General features: G+C 44.5%; 1 protein-coding gene across 8 annotated transcripts in view; it reads right to left on the reverse strand.

Moving 5' to 3' along the window:
• The window catches only part of SPEN (spen family transcriptional repressor), an 80,819-nt gene extending 68,846 nt beyond the window's left edge, over nucleotides 1–11,973 (reverse strand). Inside the window, exon 1 of one of the 8 annotated variants that reach the window (XM_044769761.2) lies at nucleotides 11,931–11,973. Coding sequence is in view for 2 of the 8 variants with exons in the window: in XM_044769758.2 (XP_044625693.2) it covers nucleotides 9,980–10,062 (83 nt within the window). In the remaining 6 variants the exon portion in view is untranslated. Of the gene's footprint in view, nucleotides 1–8,415; nucleotides 8,860–9,518; nucleotides 9,870–9,979; nucleotides 10,565–11,930 lie in introns of those variants that run through there. The other 7 variants (XM_044769758.2, XM_044769762.2, XM_070510976.1 and 4 more) reach the window with 7 other exon arrangements.
• Between the last annotated feature and the right edge of the window lie 299 nt (nucleotides 11,974–12,272).

The following is a 12,272-nucleotide window of genomic DNA, read 5'->3' on the forward strand; positions in this document are numbered from 1 at the left end:
ATACAAGTGGAGGAAGACTGGCACAGACGTTAGCTCAGCAACAGTCTTTCTCAAGCAAATACAGGAAGAATGGCACAGATGTTAGTTCAGTAAAAGATTTTCTCAAGCAAAAAGAGGAAGATTGGCAACAGATGTCAGCTCAGAGCCAATCTTCCTCACCAAAACAAAGAAAGAAAGAAAACAAGTACACAAACTTGAATACTGACTGGGTATTTGAAATAGGGATATACCACAGTATTGTTAAACAGTCCTTATCTTCTAGAGAGAAATAGTGAAATATTTATGAATAGGAGCCAGCCTGGTGGTACAGCAGTTCACATATTCTGCTTTGGCAGCCCAGGGTTTGCTGGTTCAGATCCCAGGTGTGGACTTACACACTGCTTATCAAGCCATGCTGTGGCAGGCGTCCCACATACAAAATAGAGAAAGATGGGAACGGGTATTAGCTCAGGGCCATCTTTCTCAGCAAAAAGAAGAGGATTGGCAGCAGATATTAGCTCAGGGCTAATCTTCCTCAAAAAAAAGAAAAGAAAAGAAAAGAAATATTTATGAATAAAATGAGATGTCTGGAATCAACTTCAAAATTATACAAACTCCAACATTCTGGAGCTTGTGCCAAGGAATAAGGGGTCTTAATTCACTAAGGAACTCCTTAGTTGGGGGCCAAGAGTAGTGTAAAAGGAGAAAAAAAGAAATAAAATTGAGTGTAGCCACTATGGAAAACAGTATGGAGGTTCCTCAAAATGACCATATGATTCAGCAATTCCACTTCTGAGAATTTATCTCAAGAAAAGGAAAACATTAACTCGAAAAGATATATGCATCCCCATGTCTACTGCAGCATTATTTACAATAGCCAAGATATGGGAACAACCTAAGTGTCCACTGATTGATGAATCGATGAAGAAGATGTGGTGTGTGTGTATGTGTGTGTGTGTGTGTATATATATATATATATATACACACACACAACGGAATATTATTCAGCCATAGAAAAGAAGGAAATCGGGGCAGTTAAGTGCACACGTTCCAGTTCTTGGTGGCCCGGGGTTTGCCGGTTCAGATCCCGGATGCGGACATGGCACCACTTGGCAAAAGCCATGCTCTGGGAGGCGTCCCACATATAAAGTAGAGGAAGATGGGCATGGATGAAGCTCAGGGCCAGTCTTCCTCGGCAAAAAGCGGAGGATTGGTAGTAGTTAGCTCAGAGCTCATCTTCCTCAAAAAAAAAGAAAAGAAGGAAATTTTGCCATTTGAGACAACATGGATGGACCTTGAAGGTATTCTGCTAAGTGAAGTAAGTCAAACAGAAAAAGACGAATACTGTATGATCTCACTTATATGTAGATCCTAAAAGAAAAAAGAAAAACAAGCTCATAGATACAGAGAACAGATTGGTGGTTGTCAGAGTGGGGGGTGGACATAACGGGTGACAGGGGATCAAAAGGTGTAAAGGTGCAGTTATCAAATAAGTCAGTTATAGGGTGTAACACACTGCATGGTGACTATAGTTACTAACACTGGATTGCACGTTTGAAAGTTGCTAAGAGAATAAACTTAAAAGTCCTCATGACAAGAAGAAAAATTTTTTTGTAACTATGTATGGTGAAATGTTAACTAAACTTATTGTGATCATTTTGCAATATAATATATACAAATATTAAATCATTATGTTATACCTGGAGCTAATATAATGTTATATGTCAATGATCGCTCAATAAAAAAAGTAAATTAAAAAAAAAGAAAGAAAAAAGGTTGAGGTCAACAAGGTTTGGGGGGAGGCAGCGCCAGGGCAAAATTTTGCTGAGATACTACAGAAAACAGGTGACTGACACCCAAATAAATGGAGCAATGATGATTCCTAATATTACTCCTAAGAAATAAACTCCCTTCTCACTACCCCCTCTTCTGTGCGACTCAGCACATAATAAAGCTCAGACTGACAGAATGATTAAGCTCACATCACAAAGTCAGTGGTAGAAATAGAACCAAAACTAAAACTTTAAGAATGGGGTAGCTCTAAATCTGCTTAAAACTGTCAGCAGAAGCAGGTAACTCATCCATCCACAAGTTGTCTCCTAAGAGAGAAAAAACTGACGGCAAAAACATGCAGTCACTCCTAGTCCCACCTTCTTTCCCTTCCCTTGTCACTACCCCCACTCCCTAAATGCTGGCTTCCAAAGGAGAGAGTAGTTGACAGGGAGGGAATTCGATGCAGAGGCGGCAGGGGCAACGCACCCAGAGATGGCAGAGGCAGGGAGGCAGAATGGTTGGGATATTAGTTACATTGAGAACATAACATTGGACAAATAAGTAAATATACTGAGAATAACGGGGGGTTTCTCACCTTCTGAGGATTTACAAACACGGAAATGGGGATGTTAGAAAGAATCCTCATGTTCTAGAATACGTATGAACCCACAGGTTTTAAACATGACACAGATGTACATGTATTGTGTACATATAAACATACACGCATACATGTGTGCACACATAACACACATCTTCTTAGCTGTGTAGGGATGGGCAAACTGAGTACTCAGATCTTGGTTTCCCAACCCACACTAAAAGGAACCAGGGCTTCTTGGAGAAAGGGCTGATTCCAGGACTGGGGCAGGGAAAGTACAAGATGAGCCGCTGTTGTGCCAGAAATAAAAAAATGCTTAAAGAATGAGGAGGAGATATCAAAAGGACACAACAGCCAGTTTGAAGGAGCTCCAACTCGTCAAATCTAGGACAATCTGGTATCAAAATAAGTAAGTCTTGGACTAAAACCCATTGAAAAAATAGGAATCATGAGTGTTTTATGTATTTATGTAAAGTTCTTACCTACAGTAGAATAAATGTAGAAGGAACTGTAGTAATAGACAATCACTTGGTAACAATCACAGCGGTATATAATAGAGGCAAGAGTTATGAATGGATGCTAAGGCTAGTGAGTGTAGGCTTGCTGATGAAGAGACTATCAGCATAATATTAGAAGAAGGAAAATGGCGAAGACACTAACCTGACTAGGTGGTCAAAGTTAACATCACCAGTAGTGGAATGGAGCGATACTGTTTTTGCCTCCTTATATGATACTCTGAGAAGGGCATAGAATCACTTCTGTGGCATTCCTGCCAAGAACGCATGACCTGATCTGGTCATGAAGTAATACTGAACAGACCCAGGTGGAGAGTCATCCTCAAGAATGAAAGACCTATGCTCTTTAATACTATCAGGTACATGAGAATTAGAATAAGACTGAAAAACTGTCCAGACTGATGAGACATGACAACCAAAGGTAACACGTGGTACTGGATAGGACCCTAGACCAAAAAGGAAAAAGAGACCTTGTTGGGATGGCTGGCATCACTTGAATGAGCGCTATGGATTGGGCAGTAGTGTTGAACCAATGCTGATTTCCTACCTGGGAAGACTATATGGTGCAATGCAAGAGAGCGTCCTTTGGGGAGGTATACACTAGAGCACTTAGGGGTGATACGATACCGCGCCACAAAAAGACAAGAGAGGGTAACAGAGAAAATGTGGTAAAATGTTAACAACTGGGGAATTGGGGTGAAGGGGATGTTGGAATTCTTTGGACTGTTCCTGAACTATTTCAAAATAAATTTTAAATGAAAAAAGTAAGACAAGAAAGAGAGAAGTGGATCTAGGTGTGGACAGGCCTTCATTCTGGTACATCAAATGCCATCTTTTCAAAGAGGCCTTCCTCATCACCCCCACCCCCAATACTCTCTATCTCCTTCTTTGCTTTATTTTTCCTCATAAGGCAGGACAGGTCATGGGTGATGGTTGTTGGGGCTGAATGATGGGTACATCAGATTCATTTACTATTTTTCTACTTTTGTGTATGCTCAATTCTCCAAGGTAGAATTTTAAAAACATCTGCAACACACATCAACCGTATGATAATATATGGTAATATATATGTGTCTTTATTAATGCATTAAATAAAAGTATCTAGCAGCAGGTTTAATAACTACTGTAACTTCCAAGCTGTTATGAGCATAAATGAGATATGTGCAACAACCATAATGTAAAATATGAAAATACATCTGATCTGTGTTGGCAGTGAAATCAGAGGTATACTATTCATACTACTATCTTGATACTACCACGATACTACAATCTTATAATTACTAAATTCTGGCAAGAGGTTAATGAAAATAAAGATATAGCTTCCTATACCAGTTTAAGTACCTCCTCCTAAACTCTGGTCTAAATGGTAATAGTTTTCATTGAATATTCTAACATCCTTTTAGTTTAATTAAGTAATAAACTTTTAAAATCTTCTTTCTTTCAATCCAAAGTGATTTAAATAATCTTGAATGCAAGAGACTTGACTGCAGACAGTATAGTTTTTAAAGATTTATGGCTGAGACAAAAAAACTACCACCTACCAATTTATTGATTTATAAAAGACAATCACTATATGCCAAATGTAGTCTTGTAAAGTACAGAATATTCTTAATAAGAATACAGATGTCTTAGTTTTTAAATCAAAGGAATAAAATGATGAGATGAAGGTTAAAGAAATCACTGACTCAATTTTAAGAATCAAAGAAACTATAAATGTATTAAATGCCAAAGTACATATACTGTGTGTAAACGTGATAGGAATGTAACAAAGTCAATACAAGGTATAATCAGAAAATGATCATTTCATTTGTCAATGTTCTCAAGTAATCCAAACTCAGTATCTAATACATAGACACAAGGACATATACATACCCCTAGAGTTTAATGCTGGCCTAAAAATCTAGCACCATGTATACAGGACAAGTAATAATAAGTATTTCCCACTTGAATTTTCCCACAAATATTCCCTAACTGTAGGAATTGAAGCAGTTCCTTATATTATATAATAAAAATCTTTAAATATGCTAGACGTCAATTCATCTCTATACTCAAAATAAAATCCTAAGTAATTAAATCCAAGAATTCACAAAATTTAAGTTAAAGTTTTATAGAGACATTCCATTGTAGATTTTTAAGATGTTTATAATTTTCAACTTGGCAGACATAGACACATGTACAGGGAAAAATCTGAATATTACAATACTGTAAAATTATATCAAGATATAATTTCACTGCAAAGCATATTTCCACACACTAAAAGCCAACTAGACAGCAAACAAAAATTAGATGGTTTCTAATAAAATGATTAAACATCATGTTTCCACAATAGATTATGCTTTCATTCAAAATATGAGTAGCTGTAAGGTAAGTAATAATAATAAATAATGAAAACAAAGAGTATAGGTTAGAAATTTAACTACAGAAAAATGTTACTTTATTTAGTCTCCTTGTTCAACCAGTTAATGTATATCTGTTTCAAGGTGCTGAACAATATTTTTTTCAAATCGTCCAATAATGAAATTCAGAAAGCCAATTTTAATGAATATATACACTCAAGGTATTTTCAGACTACAATGTTTGTCTGTTTTGTTTTGTTTGTTTTTTGCTGAGGAAGACTGGCCCTGAGCTAACATCTGTAGCAATCTTCCTCTATTTTGTATGTTGGACACCGCCACAGCATGGCTTGATGAGCAGTGTGTAGGTCCATGCCCCAGGTCCAAACCCCAGGCCACATAGCAGAGTGCGTGAACTTAACCCCTATGCCGCCAGGCTGGCCCCAAGACTAGAATGTTTAAATACTGTGGACTAGTTAACTACAGCTCAAACGCTACAGATTCTTAAAAGTAAAAGCAGAGAAATATATAGTCTCCAATTGTTATGCTGGTTTTCACAACATTCAAATATCTTTTAAAAGTTAAGCAAAATTTCAAACTAAGGAGAAAGTAAGACTTGAATGACTATTTGGAAAAACTTTCACATTACCACTATCTTTATAACTTCTATATAAATCTTCCCAAAGCATCAGTGCTCACAGGATTAAAAATGTCTCATAAATCAAGCCAAAAATATCTTCATAAATATAACAAACCACCCAATGCCTGAGCAATCAAGAGTCCACAAGAAAGGTAGTTGGGAAAAGATGTCCTCTACACAAGTCAAATGCCATCATTTTTCCTGGCACTGAGCCCTAAGTTTTCTTCCAATCTGCCAGAGGCATTCTACTCAGGAAATAAAACACAACATATTAAGTGTTCTGTATTAACTTTTTAACGTTATTTCTCAAGATACTCTGAAATTTCTTAATTTTATTTCTAAAATGTGCAGAAGCCTATCATGAAAATAGATATCCAAAATGACAATATTCAAAACCAGAGGTGTTTCCACATAGAAACTGGCTAGGCTCAAAAGAAGAAAGATGTAGCAGTAACGTAGGCTACCTGAGTCAAATTTGCTTAAGTCTAAAAATATCTCTAGTTATGGAATCTGTACTGACAAGGAATTCTTCCATAATATTTTATATTGTGTCCCAGAAGTACAGATATCCAAATACATGTAACATACAATGTATATTCCAGCTATTTAAACTCAGGAAAAACATCGTGATAAGACATTCAAAATTAGCAAATACAAAATACATCTTTAATTGGGTCTCATCCTTTGACAAAATTTTTACATGAGCTGCTACCTTGCTCAACCTCAGCATTTTTAACCTATTCTCTAAAACTGAGGGATGGTTGGGAAGAACTTGAATATGTGATTTACTTAAAACCTGAAAATGATATAGACTTTCATATCCTTTAAAAGGTTCTATTTATTTGCTCATTCTAATTCAGGGAGTCGCCTTTGCACACACCTCTCTCCTTACAACTAAAAGACAGCAACCAATTGTTGTATTACTCCTCCCTTCCCCCTTCAACCCAGCTAACATACAAAGGAAAGGACTTTCTCTATTGTGCAAATGCAGTCCCTGCAATGAACCTTTGTTAACTAAAATCTGATTCAGAAATCATCTTCATTTAATTTTTTTCAACTAGCATACTGAAAGCTGTAAAAATAATGAACACAATAGATGTATTCTTATTGAAATAAGGGAAAGCCAAATTTTGAAACTGCTCTGCTTACGTTTTAAAGGTTTGGTCTTTCTTCGGCACGGAGGGAAAAAAGCCAAATCAGCATCCTTCCTTCAATCTATTTTATACCAAAAACTGATCGAAATATAAACAAACAAAGAATTGGCTCTGGCTCTCTTTCCTCCCCGCCCTGCCAAATGCCCCTAAACACCCTGCTCCCAAAGCCATTTGGTTTAATCTTTTTTTTAAAACCCAAACACTTACAACAAAGCGTAATCACTGTTACAGGAATATTCATTTTGAAAACGTTTTATGTAATGTATTCCCAGCTACACCTCTTAATCCTGTAAAACAGTTATTAGTTAATGTTGTAATCGGCTAGGGAAAAGGGTAAATGCAAGCACTTTAACCTCAGTTGTAACACACGTACTGCACGGTTTTTCTCATTCTGATCTCTAGAAGACACCAGAAGTGAATATCCTCAAATTTTCTTGCAGGGCTATTATTCTGGTACAATTACCCTTTTATCCCTTTCAATTAAATTATCCAGATTTAGTTCCCCTCCCGGTAGCAATCACACATTTTCCAAAACGTTCTCTACAACAAGGATAAAGGCCTTGAATTCCTCCAAACAAGGTACATTTAGCTCCACAGCTGGATCAGCAAGAACATTTCTTGTACACGTTGAAGGGTAAACAAGAGACTAGAAATAGAGCTTACCTTTTGAGGGATGAGGGTGGGAAGGGGAGGATGGGAACTGGGAATCCCAGGGTCAGGGGTGAAAGAGAGATTTTTCTCCGAAAACCTTTTACACTTTTTAAACCCATATGAATGCACGACCTATTCAAAGACCTAAATAAATTTGTTTAAATTTTAAGTCGTTTTTAAACTAAAACAGTTTCAAGGACACAGTCTGTTTAGTTTTAAAATAATCTTTTATCAGTCGCATCTGCTTTTGCTCTGCGATAGGTAAGACACTCCTTTGAACGCAGTGGCGAGCAACGTGCCAACTAAGCCCTCTTCAACACGGCAGCGCTCCTCCAGCCCGCCGCTTCCCTCGGCGGCTCGCCTCCTCCGCCCCCTCCTCCCTCCGTGCATTCTGAGATCTGCTCTGCTGATTCCCACATAAAGTGGGTCCTGGCCGCCATTTTAGAAAGTCATTCACACAAGCCGGACCGCAGCACCATCCACTTAAAAACCTTCCCAAACTCCCTTGGATGATTTCCTCGTTTCCTCCCCCAACCCTTCATCTGGCAGAGGGATCACACTCGCCGCGATAGGCATGCAAAGTCTCCGGAATCTGCCTAATACAAAATGACACGTCTGGCCACAGAACACCGAGGAGCAAAGCGAATGCTGCAATGCACGTGTTTGCACGTCGGCGCACACGAATTTCCCAGGCGGAGCCCTCCAGAGAAAATCCACAGGGAGATAAAAGTGAGCACAGCTAACTGGCTTTTCCACTCCAATAATCTGCACCTACGTGATTTTCCACCAAAACACTGAAGATATTGGGGGAAGGAGGCGTGCAGCAGCGCCAGGGAGAAAGAGTTCCCATCTGCTTCCCAGCCGAGCCCGAGCCCTCGCCTCTCACAGGAGGCAGAGACGGGCTCTCGCCGGCCTTCCCCCCGCCTGGTTCCGCAGCGCGACGTAGTAAACACCGGGAGAGTCCCTGGAAGCGCGCCTCCCCCAGCCCCGCCGCGGACGGCGGTAGCAGGTTATGAATGGCCTCGCTATTCCCGGCTCCTTTCACACGCGGACACGCGCAGACGCGCGCTCCAGCGGCGAAGATTTAATGCCCAGGAACAGCAGCCTCCGACAGGCGAGGATCCTCCATTTGGAAGCCAGAGCGGAGCTCCGCCGCTTCCATTTCCTCATCCGAGCTGCTCCCGGCGAGCGACGCAATCGACTTTTCCCATGGTGACTCACTAATGAGGGCGCTCCCTAATTCCCTTCCCTCACTGGACAGGCAGAGGAACCCAGAATAAACCACACTGAAACCCGCGCAGGGTCCTGAACGTCGGGGGAAACAGTGATTTTCGAGGACAGTCATGGATGTGCTACAGTCCCCCTCAATCTGCACCAGGCCAAGTCACTCGTCCTTTTCAGATTTATGCCGAGCACACGCTCAGTTGTAGCGCTGACATTTCGCAGAGAACGCGGGCGCTGAGTAAGATGTATCAAGAACGACACTTATTCCTGTAGTTCTTACACAAAAAATGTTGGGGAAGTTTTTTAGAAAGCGACATCTTCCACCCCGAAAAGCCTCGCCCGTCTCCGCGCCGACGGCAGAGCGCCGGGCGGGAGGGAGGCGCGGCGCGGGCCGCTGCGGGAGGGCCGCCGCACGTCGCAGGGTCCGCAGGGTCCTCCGCCCCGGCGCGGGGGCCGCGGGAAGGCCAGGCAGCGCGAACGGGCGCACCGCCTTGTTTCAGACACCATCCTCTACCCGACCGCGCAAAACGAGGAAAAAAGCAAAAACCGAGCGCTGGCCGTTTCCCTCCAGCGTCTAGGCTGGGAGCCTTCCGTGAGGGCTCCCTGGAACCCAGCGGCGTCCTCCCCGCTCCGGGACGTCCCCCCAGCACCTACCGGGACCGCTGCTTGTGTACAGCCTCCCCTTCCGCACCAACCCCTCTCTAGCCGAGACATCTCCACGCGTCCGCCGGGCGAGGAGCGGACTCCGGAGCGGCCGCGGGGCGGGGTAGGGGTCGGGGTCGGGTCCCGGCCGCCGCCGCTCGGTCCGGCGTGTCGCGCAAGGACGCGACCCCGCGGCTGCCGCGCCGGCGTGAGGCACCCTCCCGGCGCTGGCTTCGCGGAGACCGAGCCGCAGCCGCCTCCTCCCCGGGAAGGGCGAGGGCGGCCGGACCCGCTCCGCTGAGGCCGGGCGCCGCGACGCGGACCGAGGGCGGCGGGCAGCCCGCGCTCTCCGCACCCGCCCGCGGGGCTGGCCCGGGTCCCCGCACCAGTCCAGCGCACGGGGAGGGGCCGGCAACGGGCCGGGGCGGGCAGCGGCGCCCGAGGAGAGCGCGGCCGGGTCTCGTGTCACTCACCGTTTGAAATGCTCGATGATCTTCTCTTCCCGCACATTCTCCGGTAAGTTGCCCACCCAGAGGTGCCTGGTTTCCCGGACCATGCTGGGCGGCGCGCCGGCGACCGCTAGTGCGGGCTCCCCCTCGCCGGCTTCGTACGAGCCCGTCAGCACCGGGAGGCGGGCGCCGAGGCGGCGGCGGCGGCGGCTGCGGCGGTGGCGTCGGCAGCGGCGGCGGCTCCTCCGGCTCCCCCCCGTGCAGAGACCATCCCTCTCCCCCAGGTTCTGACTCTCGGGACTCGCAGCTCGGCTCTGCCGCCACCACACACCCGAAGCCGACCCTCGCGCTCCGGCGGCGCATGCGCCCGGGCGGCGGCGGGCGGGGGAGCGGGGAGGAGGGGCGAGCGGGACCTGGGCGGCAGCGACTACGACTGAGCTGGCGCTGTGGCAGCCGAACGCTTCCCACCGGCGCGCGCGGCCCGCCTCCCTCGCCGCGGGCGCGCGCGCGTCCGCCCGCCCGCCGGGGCCGAGACGCCGAGTTCCTCCCAGCCGGCGCGCAGGCGCGCGGAGGACGGAGGAACGCGGGGCCGGGGAGGAACGCTCGCGCGCTCGGTCACGGTGCGCAGGCGCGCAGCCTCACGGGGAGCCGGCCGCGGGGCGGGCGCTCAGTCAAGCCCCGGGCGCCGAGCGTGCAGAGGCAGGCACGGCCTCCAGCCGCCGGAGCCGGGGTCCTGGGTGCTGGCCTGGCAGGAGAAAAGAGAGAAAGAGGGTTGGTCTTGACACGGCTGCGTGTCAAAGCGGCTGCCGAGGCCTCCCTCCTAGAAGCCGGGACCTCCTCCCCTGCTCCCCCTTCGGCCAGCTCCCGGCCGTTTCCGGGCACTTGGATCCCCGCCTGCTTGGGAAAGTGTCAGAGGCCGCCCTTCTCGCCGCCCAGCTAAGCAGTGACGGCTTCAGAGACCCATCCCTCCCAAGGGTCATTAGCTTGTAACGTTAAGCAACTTTATTTTATGCAGGATCTTGCTGATCGTTACGGTATAGCAGGAATAGGACCGAGATGGGAGGGTTTCATGTCTAATACTGTTCTCCTCAGAGGATTTGCTATAAATTAACATTTGCGTAGAGGAAGGGATTAGACCTCCAGCCTTTCCAGGACTAAGGGCTTTTAAAGCCTACAGTGGAACTTTTTTTTTACAGAACCCCCGGAAAACCCGACAAAGTTAAGGCGACTGAGTCCAGAAAAATTGAATTGTTTAGAATGGTCAGCAACTCAACTTTCCTTTCCATATTTTATCTTCAGAAGTAAAATACCAGAGGTGTGGTGCGTCAGGTACAGAGAAGATCTTAAATGTGTGGTCTCATTCACTGTTTCCTTAAAAAAGCCAACTTATCATCAAACTATGCTATTTTGAGTTGGAAAATATGCTCACCATAAACAATGGCACTAACACCTGGCGTTACCTGTGCATGATTAAATTCTTTTGTTCCACAGACAGCAAAGCTCCGAGTAGTTTTTTCAAGAACAAAAAGTATTGTGAAATTGATTCCTCAGTTGAAGTAAAAAGCAAATCAACCTATATTCAGATGTAGGATTGGCCTTTTTACATTTGGCCATTTCTCTGTAACAATTATCATGCGAGGAATGTCAGACGGCCAGCACACTATTACCTAAACCCAAGAACTGTGTAGTTTTGTATACGTGGCTGCTGTCAAGTGTTGCACTGACGCGCATTTTTCCATGAAGCGTGAATTTCAATATAAGCAACCACAATTTGAAACACATTTTAAAATATGATGTAAATTACTCACTTAAAACCTGATAGGCTCTGAAATAGCTGAATCCTCTTGGGAAAGACCAAAGTGTCACCATGAAAAACAGAAGAGGCTCAGCTCAATTGCATTAAAAGGGGCAACTGACAAGAAGAGGATTCAGAAAACAGCATCTTGCAGCTAGAGAAATAAAGGGCATATCTCACCTTGAATGCAGCCTTCAGTTAAAATCATGCTGAAGAAAAATTCATGGGCTGAAAAAAAAAAAGGGGGGCCTTTTAGAAGCAAAATCATTAGAAGAGAGACTAGAGTAATTATTAAATATGATATTTTGTATCCATCTATGACTTCCACAGGACAATAAAAGAATAACCTAGAACAAAATAAGAACCAATTAAGATGTGTTTATAATAATTTCTCCTTGGCACAAGAATAAGAGGACATTAAATGAAAATAAAAAGCAGCACATTTACCAACTGAAAATTTTTTTTTTAATGTAGTTATTAAGCTTAGAGTAGCCTAAAGGTCCTGTTACAGCAGTGCTGTTT

Source organism: Equus asinus, chromosome 5, assembly GCF_041296235.1.
Source record: "Equus asinus isolate D_3611 breed Donkey chromosome 5, EquAss-T2T_v2, whole genome shotgun sequence".
Taxonomy (NCBI): domain Eukaryota; kingdom Metazoa; phylum Chordata; class Mammalia; order Perissodactyla; family Equidae; genus Equus; species Equus asinus.